Source organism: Streptopelia decaocto, assembly GCF_964273445.1.
Source record: "Streptopelia decaocto genome assembly, chromosome: 3".
NCBI classification, from domain to species: Eukaryota; Metazoa; Chordata; class Aves; order Columbiformes; family Columbidae; genus Streptopelia; species Streptopelia decaocto.
The window spans coordinates 114,941,577-114,962,613 of NC_138656.1; the positions used below are offsets into that span (position 1 = coordinate 114,941,577).

At 39.6% G+C, this 21,037-nt stretch overlaps 1 protein-coding gene across 1 annotated transcript in view; it reads left to right on the plus strand.

Annotated features, from left to right (window-relative positions):
- The first annotated feature begins 346 nt into the window (after positions 1-346).
- CLIC5 (chloride intracellular channel 5) overlaps positions 347-21,037 on the plus strand; it is a 61,026-nt gene continuing 40,335 nt past the window's right edge. Inside the window, exon 1 of the mRNA XM_082048774.1 lies at positions 347-707. Within this exon, the coding sequence (XP_081904900.1) occupies positions 645-707 (63 nt within the window). The 5' untranslated portion in view covers positions 347-644. The remainder of the gene's footprint in view (positions 708-21,037) is intronic.

The following is a 21,037-nucleotide window of genomic DNA, read 5'->3' on the forward strand; positions in this document are numbered from 1 at the left end:
TCTACACACTTCTTGCACAGCCAATGCACAGGGTGAAGAAATGAGGCTCTTTTCCCCTCACCATTCTTAGCAATAACAATATCAGGATTTTGAACAGTTAGAAGCAGGGTGCATACCCTTCAGAAAAGAAGGAACAAACCATCACTGTTGCTTAAAGCAACAAAACCAGCTGTAGAGTAAGGGAGGGAGCAAACAGAAACACTGAAAACGGGGAAGAGCAGAACTATTTGCTCAGAGCCTGATCCTGCCGTAGGTACCAGCAGCTTTGTCTCCTCCCCTGTGAGTTAACCCCACCCTCTTGTTTTATGCTCTGGGCTATTTTGGGCAGGCGGTGAGAACGGCAGCTCTGACAGATGAGGATACGGTACCAGAGCACGGCTGCACTTGTTGCTCTGAAGAGCTACACAGCCGTAACAGGGACTACTTCTCTGCTGCCTGCTTTTTTTTAAAAAACCCCTATTATTATTTTTTTTATTAAGCTGCAAACTTGTTTTATCTGCTAGTTTCAAGCTTTAGCATTAAAAACAATGTTTTAAAAGCTTTGCGAGAGCTGTTTGGAAGGGAAACCTGCCCACCGTGCAGTTCAAGCCTCATTTTTTGCCACTTAAAAGTAGGAGATCGTCTGGTGGCTTTGGGGGTGAAAAATGACAGACTCTGTTCCCGTGAACGGGGAGGGAAAGGACCCTGAAATCGAGCTCTTTGTGAAGGTAAGTTGCGCTGTGAACCGGACCCTGGCGTGACTCTGGGATCGGCTCGGCTTCTACTGAATAATCAAACTTTAATTTTCTTTAATTTGACAGCCCGTTATCTCTTGCACACACATTCACTCTGCTTTCTTCTTCATGACATTAGGATTAGATAACATCACAGAGGGAGTCGCAGAGTTCCTGTATTTTATTGTTATTTCTCTCCTTGTGAGTTTATCCTTTTATTCTTAGCCTGCTACCTGCAATGTGCTGTGTCCTAACTTCAGACTGCCAGCTTTTTCACTAAGAATCCTGACTTCCTTCTTCATTTTTGGGAAGAAAGCATGAAGAGCTGAGGGGTACCATGGCGTGGTACCTTGGCAGAGGCTGTCAGGTCTTAAATGCTTACAGATTATAAAACAAAAAGGATTGAGATAAACTGGCAGCCTTCTGATTATTTCCTGCAATACTTTTTTTTTCTCTAAAAAAGTGAAAACTGAATTAGTTTTTACTCTCCATTTCTTCCGCCTGAAGCTCATTCTGCTTTAATACAAGAGTAACTGAGAACAGAAACTGATTTAATGAGAATGTAGAAAAATAAGTATACCTGCTATAGTAGGATTTCAGAATGTTTCAAATTGGGTACCTCTGTTGGGTACCTATGAAAATCTTACCATTAAAGTCAGTGGCATGGTTAAAACCACTTACACATATAACCTTATAAATAGCAAAGTTCATGCAAACTGTGTCCCAGTGAAGAGCTCAGATTTTTTTGATGTTCAGAGCATGTTTCAAAGTCTTTGTGTACATCGAGGCTGAAATCCACTATCGCCATATAAAATGCAGGTGTTTGGTCTCTCTGAGCCTAAACCATCCCTGTAAATCAATAGGATTATTATTAATATGCAGGAGTTACACCAGGCCCTTTGTGAACAGAGGACAGAACTATTGGGAAAGCAAATTCCAGCTCCTCCCTTCTGTCAAGTTGAGGGTGTATAATTGCTTTGTACTCCCTGATGGGTATTTTGGGCTGTAAGTTGAAATGTCAGCCACATCCATGGTGTGTACACATGGTCTCTTCACACATCTTCCAAAACCTGTCAGTTCAGGTCCAGCCTTTCTGACCGAGCCAGCACCAAGGCTTTTTTCCCAACAAACTGATTTTACAAGAATTCTTGGTTCATAACTGCCCCATAGTGCTTAATGTATTAAAAAGGGACCTGCATGGGTCTAGACATCCTGATAACTTTCCTCTACAAGTTGTTTCTACCAAAGTGAGTTTAATGGAGATGTTTGTGCGCTAAAAAATAGGTTAGTGGGATTTTTTTGGTGCTCTGTCATCACAAATGTATTCTGGAATGCAGCCTTTAACTACTGATACGTTATAGTGCCCACACAATTTTATGGAGGCCGATAGGGATGTTTGTGATATACAGTTCTTTGACAGTATCAGCTGTTAAAGTGAAGGTCATTGCCTAGATTCATTGTGTGAAGTTCTGGATGCTGAAGTTACTGGAAAAAATTTGCACTGCACTGCATTCAATTGAGCCGTGCCATCACCTGAAGATTTATAACTCCAGAAAGGACATTTTTAGTAATGTGACTTCCTGCATAATGCATGTTACAGAATTGCGTAGAGTCTCTCACGTAAAACTCATAATTTGCAGAGCTGGAGCAAAGGAATTAATTGGTATCTTCCTTTCCATTTAGGTTGAAAAATCACAATTCTTGATGTTTTGGAAACGTGCCATTACTGTAATTAAATGTCTAAATAGTTGTATAGTAAAGCACGTAACCAGAATATTAAATTATACAGCTCAGGAGTTGAAAATAAGAAAGAGAAGAACATCCAAACAAGAGGTGAGCCAAAAGTTGAAAAATAGGGGCCTATGAAAGAAATATGAAGAGGTGAGAACTTTGCTGGAGCATTTAATTTAAAAGAATAGTATATTAGTAAGAGGAGATATATAGGAAAGCAGATGCAGGTGAGAGTCTGCAGAGGAGAAGGCACTTGCTCTGTTTTAAGACTGGAATGAAGTACAGAAAGGTGGCAACTTCTAGATGAGTATGAGGTGCTGGGGCAAGTGGCCAATCTATATATACTGGACCACACTTGAGGCAATTTCTAATAACAGGTACATTGGCAACAATCAGCATTTCATCATTTGATTTTGGTGGAGCTAGTACTTCACTGAAGGAAAAGAGTTCTGCCCTGCATTGTTGAATGAACACACAGCCAGAAAATGCAGAGACCAGTGAGAAAAATATAGGACAGTAGATGTGGCCTGAAGAAAACTGTGTCTTCCACAAGCACAAATAAACCAGAAAGGGCTGTTTTCCACCAGCCATAGAGTCTCTAATAAAAGCGGTTTCTGTCTCAGGTTAAAAAAAGAAAGGTGTTACACAATTGCTCTATTTCCCTTTTTCTATTTACCAACCAGGAGAGAAGGAGCCTTAGAAAGACAAGGAGAGGGATGGCTGTAAAGAAAAGAGCTGTGCTGTAACCTAATGCAGGTTCGCTCTCTCCTGCCAGGACAGCAGAGACAGGTTACCCGGTTATCACACCTATTTGTTGTCATCCCCACTCATTTTACTCTTTTTCTATCCGTGCCCTAACCTGGATCTGTGAGTTCTTTTGGTGAATGTGTGTTTGTTCTTGCAAGATACTTATTTGGAATTAACCCCCCAGGTAAAATCTGGGGCGGGACACCAGCAGACTGATGGTGGAAGCGGGCAGAGCTGAGGAGCCGTGAGGTCCACTTGTGTAAGCCTTTTATGAACACTGAAACTCTGCAGCAGCGTTTCCTTCTCTAAACTTGTTTGACAAGGATTTGGAAGAACCTGTCAGAAAAACAAAAGAGAAATAAAAGTTGGATATGTGGTAGCACAAGACGCTGGCAGCAGCAGCTTTGGGAAAATGAGCATCGGAAGGTCGCGTTTGCTCTGTGCTTAACCCAGCTGGTTGTAACTGTGGTTAATTTTAATTCTTTGTGTACTGGAGAAGCAAAGTGCTTCTGGATAAATGACACCCTGATGGAAGGTATATTTAACTTCTCTTTTCTGGCAGTCTTGCACCTGTATACTTGAACATAATAACTAAACTGAAATGGTGCTCTTTTTATGTACAGACTACTAAAATCTATACTGGAGGACCACAGAACTCTTATGGCTTCTTTCTGTTTTCAGTGGAAACAGGTGTTGGGATGTACATCCCTTGGGTTTCAGAATTAGAGTGACGCCTGATATCCAGAAACTTAATATGAAGGGCAATACGTTGTATACTTATAAAACAAGCAAAACTTGAGAGTACAACTCTCTATTTGCATTGATCAGAATGAGTGCAGTCTAGAAGGCAAACAAATCACATAAATGGTCCAAAGAACATTTGGTTTTAAAAAATCTTCCTGCTTTAGAAATGCTCTATAACAAGTGTTAAGCCATGTTTCTGACAATCAAAAGATGGTAGTATCATCATGGTAGTAGGAGAATAAATAGTAAGTTGACAGGCAGTTATTTCTGCAAGGAGTCATTGTGGTATCGAGTGATTGATATTCTGGATATGTTCATCAGCTCAGATGTGCAAGAGGTTTTTGCTTATAATGTGTGAGGCTTTACTTCACAAAGTGTTCAACTGCAGTCACACCAAACACCCACCCAGAGAAAATATGAAGGTGTTTTCAAATATAAGAAGCAAGAGAGACCTTTCAAAGGCCTTGAGCTTCCACACTCACTGACTCAGGCATCCCTAGAGGTGTTTAAGAGAAGTGTAGATGAGGGGGTTTAGGGACATGGTTTAGTGCCAGTGTTGGGTTAACAGTTGGATTAGATGATCTTGAGGGTCTTTTACAACCAAAATGATTCTGTGATCCTACACGTTGACCATATTTCCGCCTCAATAAAGGTATAAAGTCATAAAATGCTGCAAACACTCTCAGCCTGTTCCTCCCATTATGAGCTGAGTGTGGTGCATGACTGGGCACAGGGACAGTGTGTTTGCAGCATCTCGGGGGTACAGTACCAGCCAAGGTCAGGTGCAAGGACCAACAGCATCAAAGGATTTGCAGGGTGCCTGGCAGTCATTTCTCATTAGAGGATTATCACAAAGAGAAGAGCTCAGTCCTCCTGGTACACTTGTGGAATTCTGGTGCAGTGAACAGGCCAGGAACCTCCTGTGAGTCCTTTGCCATCTCCAATGGTTTCATTTTGGGGAGTTTTAGTGGTCTGTTAGGAGTATGTTTAAAATCAATGGCAAGATTTGGTACTAGTCTTACTGTCCCTGCAGAAATCAGTCAGTGGGACAGCCTGGCTGTCCATGGCAGAGAAGTCCTAAGTCATCGTGTGGATTTAGCGTGCTCCATCAAAATCCCAGGAGCTGGTGCTCTCGGGAGGTCATAGCTGCGCTTCTCTCCTTTGGACAGATTTATCCCACAAATTGTTCCAGGGAGATGCAAGCTTTTTATGCACCCTGGGATTTATTTTTGTGCATTTTCTGGATTTATTATTTTTTTTACAGTTGTCTCTGCCAAAGGGTGATTTCAAAGTAACCCTGGTTTGGATTTTGGTGGACTACTGCAGCGTAGCCTTAAAGGAAGGTATCAGTAAAAATGTTACTTGCTCCTAGTACAAACAATCATTCCCTGCTATTAAGGCTTTTGTGGTCTTAAGGTTAGAAAGTCACTCTGATAAGAAAACTGATTTCAGTTTCAGAGTTTCATGGTTATCAAAACCAATAATGGCTTTACGAACTGGGAGAGAGAACTTGACAGGAACCTTTTAAGCCCATTATAACAATACAGGCTCTGTAATTTATTTGATTCATAGAATGCCCTTGAGAAGTATTTTATGATGAGTAGAAATTAACCAGATCTGGAAGATACAAAGTTCATTCCTGTTTCTCGAGAAGTGTAGGTATTTTGCTGGCTATTATGAACTCAGCTTTTGGCTTCCATACAGAATTACTCCTAAGTTCAGCGAAACTTTCTAGGCAAAGAGGAAATAATAAAAACACGAGGAAGAATAATGATACAATGATACTGAAACATCTGGTTCAACCTGTCTGTTGGTCCAAGACTCACAATAACATTCTTTTGGATCCTCGGTTATGTGGTTGGCTAAGGTTTTCACATTTCCCCCTGGGGCCTGAACATGGCGGGCTATTCTGGATCCTTTAGGAGCTGTTGAGCAGATGATGGACACCACGGTTCATGTCTCTTCCAAACTTATTTTGATGAGACAGTGTACGATCAGCAGCCTTAAGCCTCCTCTTCTAGCATACCAGCGTTGTGCATTGGTATTAAGGTTACCAAATATACAAGGTTTACCAGTAGTCCAGATACCAACAGATATACTGGGAGGAGAATGGTTTTACTGGGTCTGTTTAAACATCTATAAGCGTGTTTCATAAGCTCCATGCAGGGGGACTCAGGTATTTCAGAGTAATTCTGGCTCAATTCCTATCTTGTTTAGATCTTTCTGAATCAGGACTGACTGGGTTGAAACCCATAGAGTTTATAGAATCATAGAATCATTTGGGTTGGAAGAGACCCTCAGGATCTTTAAGTCCAACCATATATATATATATATATATATGTGTGTGTGTGTGTGTGTGTATATGTATGTGTATATATATATATATATGCATGTATATATGTGTATATATAAAATGGACACAAGAAGAGAGTCAGGTCTCCTAAATTTGAATCACAAATTAACAGTAACTCCACTACAGACCCAGTTAAATTGGTGAAAATGCCACCTGGATTGACATTTAACTCTCTGGTCTTTTTTACTAATCATTTTCAATAAAATAATAAAAAGAATAGTCAAGGGAAAAACATCCATCTTGGCAAGATCTAATTCTGCTGCAATCTCATATTGGTAAAAGGAAACAATTCAATAAATAAACAAATAGCTGCCTAGCAAATGTTTTAAAATTACAAGTTGCTTGGTTTCCCTTGTGATGAGGAAACACAATACTTTAAAGAAGCTTTAGCCTGAGTTATGCAACCCTGTGTGTCTGTGTGTCTGTTTTCTCTCTGAGCATTTGCAGATTTTGTTTTGCGTCAAGACAAGTGCCTCATTGGTGGGAATATTAGAGACGGGCTGTGAATATTTTAAGCAGGCCAAATTTATAAAAGTACTTGGCAGGGAGATAATCACTACCCCTGCCACCTTGAGCCCAGTCTGAAATGCTTTTAGGGTTGCTTGGGAAACTGAATCTCAAGTTAAGGGAGGATTTTCAACTACGTCTCCTTCTGCCCAAGTTCATGACCTAATCATTAGTTTATAGCTAAAGGCGAATAAGACCTTCATCTGCCATGGTACGTTTTTTTTCCCCTCATATAAATAGCTGTGACTACTTGTTTTTTATTGAACTTGATGGCATCAATATATATGTTAATTGTGACCAAACCATTTGATTAAAATGAAACATATTCAAATGCTTTGTTGAATATGCATAGACTTTATTTCTTTAAATGCCTTTATACACTGGATCCATAATTTGAATGGATAAGGCTTCAGAAACATTCGGGATGGATCACATCTAATATGGACTAGCCATAAAAGCCAGTCAGGTTTGTACTGCTGAGTTCTGTGGCGATAGACTTAGTCCAGCTTTAGTACATTTGAGATGTTGTTTAAACTCCACCTACTAACTCCTTCCTTTATTCCAGCTTTTCTGAGCCACATAGTCCAGCCATGTAAATAGAGCATTTTAATTCTACCATGAGGAACTGGTGATATTCATAATTATTATTGCTTGTACTTACAAAGAGCCACTGGTATCCCCTGGGTGCTCTATGTTTAGCTGCTATCAAGCTCTGTTTCCATCTCTGGTAGAGCACATCTCGTCAGGCTCACAGGTTGTTGTGTCATGATTCAGCGATGACAGTGAAGCTCCAGTAACTGTCCCCAGGAAACTTTTATTGGCAATATAAGGCTCTGCTGTGGCTGTTCCAGAACAGCAAATGTCACAGAGATCGTTTGACATAGCATCCCAAAAATATACAGGAATCCTTTCCAAGAGAGCCAGTAGGAAGTACGTCTGCCTGTGCTCCAAAGCTAAATGTTAACATATTAGTTCACCTGCCTATATCAAATATATTTTAATTGAAGGCTGTGTAAGTTTTGTATAAGATAACATATTGATCATTACAGCAGCAATATTATTAGTGCTTGTATGACACCTAATTCTTCAAAATCTGGCAGGTATCAGCAAAATAATGCCAGCAATGCTACAAACAGGTAACACAAAACTATTATAATATTTCCATTTTGCAGCTAAGAGCTCTGGTAGAAGACTTCAAATTAGTCTTTTTTAGTAGAGTAAGATGTTAAAGGGCTGTAAGTTTGTGTGTTAGTTACATACACAAATAAAATAAGGTTTCAACTATACTTCTTTTTCCCCCCAGGAAAGGCTGACTCAAAGGCATAAGGAGAATCAGCTGGAATGAGGAAGGATTTGGTTTTGTGCATTAGATTCCTACCGTGTTCAAATCTATAAATATTACGTGAACTAGGAAATGAGAGCAGGTACTTAAAGTGCCATAGTAGGTATTTTGAAAATAGCTTCAAGTGGTTTGTTTGACACAGTAATGTTTAACACTGACAAAGTCCAAAATAGATGCTTACTCCTTTTCCTTCCTTGACCCTTTTGTTTGCACTTCTGTACTGCTGACATGCAGTAAATCTCATCTAGATGCAATAACAGTGATATGCGTATGTACATCTGGAGCTAAAAGCAGCAAAGATTTGATTTTTACAGGTCTGATGAGCTTAATCAGCATCATGTATTCCTGGCATGATATTTTTATATTAGATTTAAGAGTTGGAAATTATTACAGTGGAACAAAAGTAATTCAGAATACATTCAGCTGTGTTTTGAATATCCAAAGCCAGTAATTTTATCTAACGATACCTAAGGGTAGAACTTTCTGTAACTGATTACATTTACAGCATGTCATTGCTGTTTGCTATGCAACTTGATTGCGAGTTCACACGTAATGGTAGAACAGGTCCATAGGGTGTTTCCTCTGAATATGTTAAATTAAATGATTCTTTGTCAATGAGTATTATTCTGTCCCTCTCTAGAATAATTTCATAACTTATACTTTAAAGTGTTTATGATTTTACTGTTCTATATGTATCCTTTTTAATGGTGTTTTTAACTGGCTGAAGTGGATCTTCCATGGTACAACACAGATGCCTCTTTGATTCAGTGACTCTGGTGCACTGCAGAAATTGTGTGGCCGCAAAATCATAAGAGAAGCTGAACTCAGAAAAAAGCCTGGGACATGCATCATCTGAGATACCGTCCTGTAACACACCATAGCAAAATTTTGCCATGTTAAAATGGCTCCAGGTGTTGTCAAAATCCAAATCAACGTATTTTTGACATTTCATTCAGTGTCTCAGCACTTTATCTTAATACATAGCAAAATCCACAGCTCCCACCAGGTGGAAACTCTGTTTTTTTTTAATTTTTATTGATGTATTTTTTCTTTTGTCCAGCTCTAATCCAAATATGAAAAGGTCCTGCTGTGCAAATTCTGCAACTTTTTAAGTTCAGTAATATATGGGTCACCACCCAAGTTTGTGGGAGTCTTTATTGGATTTTTTGCTCTTCTGCCTCCTTCAGTGACCTCAGGCAAGTTATTCAGGCCCTCCTCACCTTGAAAAAATGCTGATACTAGTCCTTTTCCACCTGCTGCGGACACATTGTGAGAGCGGGGAATATTCTTCACCCTTATTCCCAGCACGGCATCCCAAACACCGATTAGAATAGAAGAAAAATCTGTGATGGGATCAGACCTTTGATGTAGAACTGTCTCCTAACAAAGTATATTGAAAATGTTCATTTCCTGAATATAAAAGAAATCAAACCAGAGGAAATTGGACGTTTTTCTGCTCTCAGGTAGGGGCTGTTGGATGCTTTATTAAGCGTCAGGATATGAGCAGAGCTTGTGCAGCTGTGTTAGCACCGTGCTGTGCCCAGCCAGGTAGCGGAGCAATAGGGAGCTTCATTTAAACTGCTTTCTTTTTCAAATTCTCAGAAGTATTCAGACTCATAAATTTAAACTAGTGTCCTATCTCCATGATTTCTGTGTTGGTCCCCAGGATACCCTGGTTCAACTTCTGCCTAAGAGGAATTGTAAATCTGGAGCTTGGGTGCTTCTCCAATTCTTTTCCCATGTACCTGGTTGCCAAAAGATGTTGAAATATCTCCGTTATATGTATTTCTGACAACTCTGCATAAAACTGAGATAAAGAACTGATGGAGACCTATGTCAGGACCATTGTGTTGTAATGATTTATTTATGCTTCTGTAGGAAATTAGGAGTTGAACCTATCCCTGCTAGAGCTACTTTGGCATAAATGACATTATATTAAGGATGAGGTTGCCGAGATAATGACAGTTTGCTATTCTACATCTTCATTCTTCATAGTCACTAATTTTGTGAACAGAACAGATGACAGAAGCCCATGGCATTCACCTGTATGCACTTGATGCAGAAGGTAATAAAAATGTTCAAAGCCTAATATTCAAGGCCAAAGCAAATTTTAATTTACTTTAAGCTCTACAAAACTTAAATTTCACACATTTAAAACTTGCAAAGATTATATATGGTAGCAGTATTTTTTTTCCTCTCCTCATGTAAGTCAGGCTGTAAAAAAGGCATTTCTTGATAATTTTTGTTGCTATTCTTGCATTTGTTAATTTCCTCTGGACTAAGAAAAAATGTCATGAGTTAATTGTCCATTCACCAGTATTTCATGTGTTAATACCTGTTCGTGACAGTGGAAATGGAGTTCACACACAGAGGAAGTTTGCTTGGTTTAGGTATGGTTTTAGTTTCCTTTTCTCTTCATGGTGAAGATGCCAAAGCAGATATGAAAATTTCTAACTTCTGCTGCTAATAAAGCCTAATAATTATAATGTCTGCTGTTTGGAAAAGGGCTAATCACCTCTAAAGAGTGTGTGCTGCTGCAGGCTAGCAGAGAAGTTCAAAGTATGATGAGTTAATCCATAGAGATGAATGCTCCAGCTCAAAAAACACCGGACAGCTAAGCTCAACAACTCGGGGGTTGGACTGGATGACCTTTAAAGATCCTTTCCAACCCAAAGTGTTCTATGATTCTAACTGTCTGCAATTCAGAAAAGAGAGTATAGCATGGATTTAAATGTTCAGCAGTTGCCTTTTTTATTTTCTCTCTTTTTTTTTTTTTTTTTTAATAGAAGATCTATAACCTTCCTGGATGCTGATACCTATTATCATACTTAGACCCCAGTTCTGTGAAGGAGGCTGTGCACGCTGCTCCATGCTTTGGCAGCTGTCTATGAACATGATTCTCTTTGCAAAATCCAGTCCCTGAGATAAAAAATACAGAGTCTTCTTAGAGCAGATCTGAAGCACTTTATGGTCACGGTCAGCACTTTCCAGGTGCAGAAGCTGAGAAGCGGTGGCCTTGTGCCAGGAGGTCATAGAATCATAGAAAGGCTTGGGTGTAAAGGGACCTTCAAAGCTCATCCAGTGCCACCCCTGCCATGAGCAGGGACATCTTCACCCAGATCAGGTTGCTCAGAGCCCGTCCAGCCTGGCCTGGGATGTCTCCAGGGATGGGGCATCCACCACCTCTCTAGGCAACCTTGGCCAGGGTCTCACTACCTTCATTGTAAAAAATTTCTTTCTCATGTTTAGCCTGAATCTTCCCTCTTTTAGTATAAAACCATCACCCCTTGTCCTATTGTAATAGGCCCTGCTAAAAAGTCTGTCCCCATCTTTCCTTCTGGTCCCGTGCTCTGTCCTTTAGGCACAGTTCTCGTGTCTTTTTTTTTGTACAACACTTAGCATGAATGATTCAGTGTTCATGTGCCACACCTGCTTAGTAGTTCACAGTAAATATTCCAATAATAAATACACAAATTACACTAGTCACAGCTATGCTTTTAAGTTTTTTTTCCTTTGCTGTCAGTAGGGAGGGGTTGAAGTTTAGATTATCTTTTGGCTGGCTATCTTAAACGCACAGAGAACTAATGTCTGTCATGACATTGGAAAAGATGTAGAGAAGAATAATTTTAAAGCTTAAAAAATATGTAAGGTTGCCATCCTTAAGGCAGTCTTTCTAATTTAAGTAAAAAGTCCAAATGTCACTTGATTGTAATAATAAATGTATCTGTAGGGGGCTTTTTAACATAGTGGTAACAAGTACAACAAGACATATTAATAGTTAAGGTCAGATATAGTCCAGTTGGAAATAAGCTTACTAGTAACTGTATAAATGATTAACCATTGGAATGAACCACCAAGGAAGTCGTGGCCTTTCTTCTTCTGGTTCAGATCAAGACTAGATGTGCTGTAAGGAAACACATATAGTTAGAGTCAATAAAGGAAAGAACAAGCCATAAAATCCAGAAACCTGGAAGGCATTGCAAGGGGGGATGGCTTGGCTCAAGCACGGAAGAAATCTTTGATTTCCATGTGTCTGAAAGACAGCACAAACGGGTTTGAAGCCAGCCTGATATAAATGATGGTCAGAGACTGCTTGTGTGTCTTCAAATATCTCTTGGTGTCCTGGGTGTGATAATGGAATGTGATTAGTTTGGATGGAGGTTAAATAGAAATGCTTATCTTTGGATGTACAACGGCCAGACTTGGGAAGAGCCTCCAAAGGCTGAGCAGATGCTGGCTTGGCCTGGGCTCTGGGTGATGGGCAGGACAGGTCAGACCTCGAGGGAGATGAAGGAAGAGGGAAACGGGCAGATACGAGAGCCGAATTCCTTTTCTGCCTGTCACTGCCTAAGTCATCCCTGTGCCTTGGCTGCTTTTCTTATGAAACATTTGCACTGACGTTAATTTTAATATCCGTGTAGCCTGGTAGCTTGTCCAGCTAAAAGTATAGAATCATAGAATAGTTTGGGTTGGAAGGGACCATCAAAGCTCATCCAGTGCCACCCCTGCCATGAGCAGGGACATCTTCACCCAGATCAGGTTGCTCAGAGCCCCGTCCAGCCTGGCCTGGGGTGTCTCCAGGGATGGGGCATCCACCACCTCTCTGGGCAACCTTGGCCAGGGTCTCACCACCCTCAATGTACAAAATTTCTTCCTCATGTCTGTCCTGAATCTAGAATAACACTTCTTTTCTCTTTACATAGATGAATTACTGTAAAAGCTACTCAAGAATTGTGGTTTAACTCCTCATAAAATGCTGAATTTATTCTCAGGTTGGGTGGGTGCTTCTCTATATCCCTTGTCAAGCTTGTCCTCACCATGACATTTTAACACCCAAATAAATATCCTGAACCTTGCCACACATTTGACTATTGTTGTTTAGGGTGCTGGTGCGTGTCTGTACCTGTGTATTGTCCGAAACAAGTGGAATTCAGAGGAACCGGCCCCAATGGATCATCGCTATTGTTGCCGGTGTTTTTCTAGACTGATTCGATTTGTGTGGGTCAACAGGCACGCTGTGTTACTGCTTTCCTTTTGCTTTTAGCTGCTGAATGGGCAGCTTCAAACCGATACAAATGCATATCATGGGAGGAAATGATTTTCTTTCATTGCCCTGTGTTTTGTGATGAGCCATTGCTGCTGATTCAGTGCGCAACTGAAGACCTGTTTGGTTTGTTTATTTTATTTATAATATTTTTTAAAAAGCTGTTCCTGGATGAAGAGGGGTTGAATCATGGAATATTCTTGCATGTTACAGGATCTCTCAGAATAGCAGTTTCAGTTGTTTTTCTCTGCACCTTTGTTATTAAGCCTTCCCCCCCTTTTTTTTGACTTCCACTAGTATTTACATAATTTTAATGTTAATTTCTTCTCCTACTGTTGACTCGCACATGCAGTTTGGCAAGGAATGGTATTTTTGCCTTGATTTACTGAGCTGCCCTTTCTTGCACTGAGGTGCTCTAACTTCAAATTTTTGGTTTTGCTTTCTTTTTGAAGTCAGTATATCTGAGTCCTCCAGCTAAACTCTAGATCCAGTTCTAGAGCTGGTTCTTGTTTGAGGTTCAAACTTGATTTATTGCTTCCCTGCATTAAACTCTCTCCCTGCTCCAAGACGGAGCCATGAGGATCTCCTCAGAGTGGATGAATATGATCTTTTGGGGTTTAGTTCATCTCCAAGTACTTATTTCTCTACACACCCAGTAAGTCTTATTTCTCACTATTCAATCTGTAATAAAGGAAGTTGAACACACATGTGAGAAGACTGGTTTCAGGTTGGGAAGTATCTACCAGCCCATCCTGGGATGCTGACACCAGCACCCTTTGATATACATCTACAGGGGACTTCATCCTCTTACTGGGCTGGGCAGGACCTCTGCCTGATGGTTTGATGTTTATCTCCAAAGAGATGATTCTGCAAGGATAACAGTAAATTTTAAAAGTGCTGATGGTAGGCAGCTTCAAGTGCAACCTTGGAGAGCCTGGGAAGGATGTGACTGGGAGGGGAACTTAGAGGAAGAGCCGTTCCACTCCCTTGACAAAGAAATGGACCTTGAACCATCGATGTTATTTTCCAGGGGAAGGACACACCTCTCCCCACCAGCCTTGGCCACTGTTCCTCACCCCATCTTCACATGTGGCAGCACTTTGCTGCTCCTGCCATGGGCAGGAGGGGCTTTTCGTGATTAGACCCTGGGCAACTCAGCCAGGCTGGGCACCAAGGATTTTACTGGGCTTATTTTTTTAAATTTAATAATTTATTCAAATTTTTATTTAAATATTCTATTTATTTTAATTTGTTTATTTAAATACGTATGTAAATTTAGTTAAGGTCATATCCAAGACCTCTGAACATGAGTGCAGTTCATAGTAATCACGTTGTGCCCTACTATCAGTCAGAGAGTTTTTGTATTGACTGGTGGCTGGCTGTTCATTTGAAGTGTGAATGTATAGGATTTGTCTATATTTGTTATTTTTCAAGATCCGCTCGCGTGCTTGATACTTCACAATAATAAAAAAAAATCTCTGGTTCAGAGAGAACTGTAAGTAAATGGGAAAAAATAGCTAATTATTCAAAGCTTGTTCAGGTAGTTGAGGGAATTTGGCCCAGCTTTATGCAAATGTATATGTAATTTTCAGATTTCTCTTGCCAAATGCTGTTTTCTCAACTACCTTATTAACTCAGGTGTTCCAATAAGTTTTTCTTGGTGGGTGCTTGGTGTGTAGAGTTCAAATGCCATTCTACAGATGGCTGACAACCTGCAAAATGGAAATACTGCCTTCTCCTGTCTGGACAGAGCAGGAGCAGAGGAGAAAGCAAAAAGCTCTCTGAGAAACTTCCTAAGTGAAGCAGGGTGAGATGTTCTAGATATGAGGGTTAGACCCAATTGCTCATCTAAGTGGACAGCACCACAAAGTGGTAAGGTATGAATTATATTTGATTAACCCTATTTGGAAACGGATTAACCATGCCTGTTAACAGGTTGCACAACAAACTGTAAATATAAAATAAATAATATAATTCACATGTGTAGTATAAAAATACAATATGTAATAAATGTAAATATAAAAAAACCATAAGATATAAATTATGTAATATTTTATATCAAATACAAAATATAAAACTTTAAATATAAAATACATAGAAGTGCTGTAGAAGACTAGAAAGATTATAGATTGGTAGCATGACATCTCCATTGAATGCATCTAGAATGAAATCTGGGTCCAGAGCACAAGCACAAGTAAAGCACAGGAAGAAATCTGACCCAAACTCCACTCATGGGTCCAACTGTTTTTTTTCTATATACAACATTTGTCATACATTAGTTTCAGAATTTCGTGCTGTAAAATACTTGTCAATTGTACTTGTACTATTATACACACTTATTCAAAATTTCTCCGTAGCTTTTGGAAAGCATTACTGCACTTTTTCTTGAGCATTTTATATTGAAAACACAAATTGTTTTGCTTTTAGGTGAGTCACAAGGCATGTTTGCTTGCTGTTTGTGTGTACATCTTGAGACTCTTGTTTTCATTGTAGGTATTTACATTTACAAACCCAGAACTTGCTCTCTGTTTCTTGTTTAATGAAATATTCAGAGAGATTTACATTCCCATGCTTTGGCTAAAAGAAAAGACAACCTGGTAAGACCCCTTCAATGGCTAAATTTCTCTGTATATCTGTGTAAATCATCAGATGAACAAATACAACAGTTTTGGCAGGTAAGAAAATACTAAAAGTGAAAAAAATATCCCCTAAACTCTGTAATGATTTCTCTGTGAGTAACCGGGAATCAGAAAATTTGTTTATATTGCATTTTTATTCTCATGGCAGTAAGGCTTAGTCCAAATGCTGGTAATATTGTATTGATAAATAATGAATTTAGTGAAGGTATCATGGGTTACATTTGAAGTCATATCAAGGCAAAAACATCAAACTGAAGACTAATTTGAGCCTGGGACGTGCTGCTCCTTTGCAAGGCAACTTGATCTGCTTTCGGTGAAAGTCATAAACATTCATTGGTCCTCTCCCACCCTCTGCACCTTTGGAGATGCAAAAAGGAGATAGAAAGACAAGTAAGTCCTGCCTATTGCAGGATAATTCCTGAGAGGTACCGATTGCTCTTTCATCTTAAATCAGTTGATTTGAGTGATGATAAATGAGATACAAAATGAGGCCGTCAAGGGCAGATTATGGCCTGTGCTGGGGTCAGTTGATGTGACGGTAAATGCCCTTATCAGCGACAACCCCCCCTTTATTTTCAGTGCCTGCAAGTGACTCTCTCTTCTAATACTGCAAATAAAGTCGTGGAATTTCAATAAATAATTCAGCCCCGGATCTGATTTCAGGTTCAGCGTTAACTTTCAGCACCTGGCTGCCGTTATTATTTGTTAGTCTGATATGCTGCTCAGAGGCATGGAAATTTGGCTGCAATTCATCAACATTTGGGGAATATGCTGTACGACCAGATTACTGTCCCTGGCTCAGAGATTTTTAGTGGACATTAAAATTCCAGATGTGCACAGATTTAATTTTTACAAGAAAAACTGCATGTGGGATTCTGGTACTGTAATGGGAACTGGAGCTCTACACAGAGCTTGCTTTGGAGAAACGACTCCTTTATTTACACCTGATCTCTATTAGAAACAGGAATAATTTGACTATAATTTGCATTGTCTGTGACACCTTTTGACAATCTCTCATTTTATTTTCTGCAGCTTTCCCGAGGGAATGTATCTTTAACATATCTAATCAGCTTTCAAGGTATAGAATCACCAATATTTGAAACGATTATAATTGGTGCCTTGTGAACAGCTAAAACAGATTCGTTCCCAGATTCTTCTCCAGAGCCCATAAAAGCACTTGTGGTTTTAATCACTTATTAGAAAGAAACTAGTGAATCTAAAATATGTCTGCTCTCACTGAAATCAGTGGAATATTTTTCATTAGTGGGACTATTTTGTATTTATGTTGACTGTTATGAAATTAGATCAAGTGTATTACAGTATGACCATTAATAGCTGTGACAATAAAAGGCCAAAACCAGAATATGACCCTGCAGGAATAGGCTTCCGAAATGTAGGAGCTGCATTCTGTGTTTGCACAGTACGAACAGCCATCCAGTCTGCATATGTTGTGGGATAACTTTATTAGGTCTTAAAAGAGGATTTGTGGCTTTCTTGTCCAACATCCTTACCTCTTCCTATGAGACAGACCGGTGTAGCCAGGATAACCAAGCAGTAGCTGATGCTTGAGCATCATCTCCACTGATGTTTACTAAAATTGTGATGTTTATCTGTGTACCTCTGACTCCCCAAATCCTGTCACTAAGATTCCTTCCACCAACCTAACTCACATACAGCAATGCAACTTATAGAAAAAAAACCCAAACATATATAAGCAATAGGGTAAGTTACCTTCATTTAGCAAAATCCTGCAAACTCGATGTTTGTGGTCGACTTCCATGTGAGAGCTTCACTCTGCAATGCAAAAGTACGCCACTAGAGGGGAATTTACTACCACTCTATGTCTAGCATATGCCTATCCTGAAAAACCTTTCAATACATATGTTCTAGTTCAACCACAAGATGTTGGCTTCAGGCTGAGCGAAATCTATGGTTTGTATTACTCAAAAGGTCGGGAAAGATTATTATAATTGTCCCTTCTGGCCATTAAACCTATGAGTGACATTCTGGTCCTGTCAAAGTCACAGGTGAAATTCCCATTGACTTCACTGGGGCCTGACTTTATCCTGGGCAGGCTGGAGGAAAGCACAAGTCTGTGACACCAAACACCGACAGCAACAACAACTTTGTTGTCAGAATCACGAATATATACTGTTAGAAAGGATTTAAAAACATGCAATGCACCCTCTCCGCTCTGCAGCAGAATGAAATAAATCAAGACCAGCTTTACCAACTTTTTTTCCTTTTGATTTCTTCAAAGCTTCCACTAATGCAGATTACACAACCTCCTTAGAAAGCCTGCTTTGTCTTTTATTAGTCCTATAATTACACTGGATTTTTTTTTTCCCTAAAGCCTTATTGTTGCAGATTAAGCGAAATACTTAATTCTATCTTCTGTGGGCATGAACAAGAATGAGTCATCGTCCTCTTCGTAAAACAGTCTTCTACATACTTGAGGACTGTTATGTAGTGGTAGAATGTCATATGTACATCGTATTACCTTGTTGCTGTTGCTTGTAGGCGCATACCCTGGTGATTCATGTTGTTTGTGATTTATGTAAAACCTCTTTCACTTCATCCTCACACCCTCACCAGCTATTTGCCATCCTGCATTTGTACATTGGATTTTATTCTTCTTACATCTTCTACCTTGAGTTTTACTTTCCTAAATTCCATTTAAATGATTGCAGACAATTTGTTCCAAGTTCTTAGCATCACTTTGGAGTCTACCCCTCTCCTGGGAAACACCAATAACCTCTGACAGAACTTGTTGCTGTCAGGAAATTATGTAGAGTTCTGTCTATTCCTTCCTCCATTTTGCTAATGGGAACATTAAATATGACTCATCTTGTCATAGGCCTTTACGGTTCCTCTATTTGTTATGTGTTTCTTGACTAACAGAAAGCTTGACTATTACTACTCCATAAGTATTTTTTCAACCACACTTTGCAGAGATTTCATACAAGTCCTATTTCCCTACTTTGTTGATGAAAATACGATCTGGAGCTTATGTTGGAAACCTTATGGAAGTCAGCTTCTAAATACCCGCTGTGCTGGATAACCTGTCAAAGAACAACATTTTATTGATTTAACGTAATTTGCTCCTCATAAGTCCTTTCTTTTCTTATCCACTTCACATCACCACATGTGCTTGTGAGCTTACTGTTTAATCATTTGTTCCAATATCCTTCTATATGTTATGCTTATATATGTAGTTTCTTGAGTTCTTTGGTTTTAGTTTGTTTCTGTGAACTCACATTTGCAACGAGTTGCTGAAGATGGGTCCTCCAAAAGTAAAGCTTTTAGAAGCTGTTTGCTGTGGTTACAACCTGTGGCCGATGTGTGTACACAGGATCCTGTGCCGTGATACTGGTAAGTGATGGGAGCACAATTGCTTAATTAGCTTTGAAAAGGCTCAGGAAGAAGTGTAAAGATTATTATTTCTGTCCATCAAGCCAGGAAATAAACATATATATTTCCAGGCCAGTATGTACAGAAGTTTGTGCACAATCTACTAATGAGGGCTGAGATGAGAACAGCAATTTGGGGTTTTGAAGAATTGCTCTGGGTCTAAAAAACACACTTTAAAACTGTCACAGCATTATTGAAGAGAAGCTGTGGGTTTTCTGCAAGGAGGGAAACTGAAATAGTCTCAGGAATTTTGAAAGGAGCCCTGCGAGCCCTGGCTGAGCTGCGTGGTGGCACCATGTTCTCTGAGCACTTCTCGTGGTCCCACCACCCTTCTCATCCTCTGGTTGGGCTGTGGTGGGGTGGCCACAGACCAGGACTCCAGGAGTATTTCCCGGGTGGTTTGTCCAAGGACATTACACTTCTCCACCAGGTATTTGTCATATCCAAAGTGTGCTCCTCAAAAGAGTGTTGCTCCAATGGAGATGTTTTTTTTCAACACTCATATTCATTTTTTCGCCTAGTTGCTCAAGAAACTCACCATAAGGGATGCTGCCAACACAGGTCTAGAAAATTCTTACCAGGACTTTTTAAAACAGCTTTTTCTTCTGATTGGCTCATGTCCTGATTTTCCAAGTGTGGAGAGTTGATACTTGGGAGAAGTCATCTGCCTTCAGTTGTCTCACAGGATCTAAATCTGCCAGTCACTTCAAAAATGTCAGCCTTTAGCCAGTATTTTGCTGACATTAAAAAACTGCTTATAAGTGCAAGATGTGCTGTATGTGGTTTGTCTCTATGATACTGCTGGTGTTACTTAATGACTCTCACTCTTCTAGGGGCTTTTCCCCTATAGATCACCATTTGAAAGTCAGATTTGGTATGCAGAAATTCCTCACAGCAAAGCATGATGGAACACCGTTTCCTTGAACAAACAAACAAACAAACAAACAAACAAACAAACAAAACCGACCCCCCAAAAGGTCTCATCCTTAATTCAGGAATCACTATATATATATATATATATGTATGTATAGAAAGTTTCATTATAGTTCCTATTTCCTTTGATTATTTACTATCAATTTCTCATTAAGTTGAACACATGCAATATCTACAAATATAAAGGAGAACAAAATAATTTCTTGGTCAGCGTATCAGATCGGTCTGTGCTTTTCTACTATATTGATATTCATCAAGTCATGGGCCTTCAGTTCTTTGATGGAATAGCATGAATAATTTTCACATGCTGAATATATCTACCTGTGACTAGTCTGTAATTTCATAAATCCAAACCGTACATGACTGGTCGGAGTTCTCAGGCATTGCAAAGTTTATTAAAAAGCAAAATTTATTCCATGCAGAACATGTACAGTGGCCAGTGGCTCTAACAAAACAAACAAAAAAACCCCAAGCACACAAAAACAAAACCAAAAACTTACAGGTTGATCACTGTGCATGTAGCTGTTCTACAAGGGGATCTCAGTGGATGTGGCAGATGAATCTGCTCTGCACCAGATGCATGAACCAGCTTGGGTCAAGTGATCTTTAACTATGAACTTCCCAAGTCACCATGAAAGCATCGTTAGGAAGAAGCTGACCTATGTGACCAATCCCTTCCTGCCCATGCTGCCGTTCACATGAATATAAAAAGCTAGAAGACTATGGTTTTCCAAACCTAAAGAAAATATTTTTCGTGACTTAACCACTGATGCCCATGGGGATTCCAACCTGCAATTCCACCTCCTGGAAATCCTGACTGTTTCAAGAGTACAAATGCATCTCTCCCAAAGTTTGCAGAGATTTGAGAAGTGC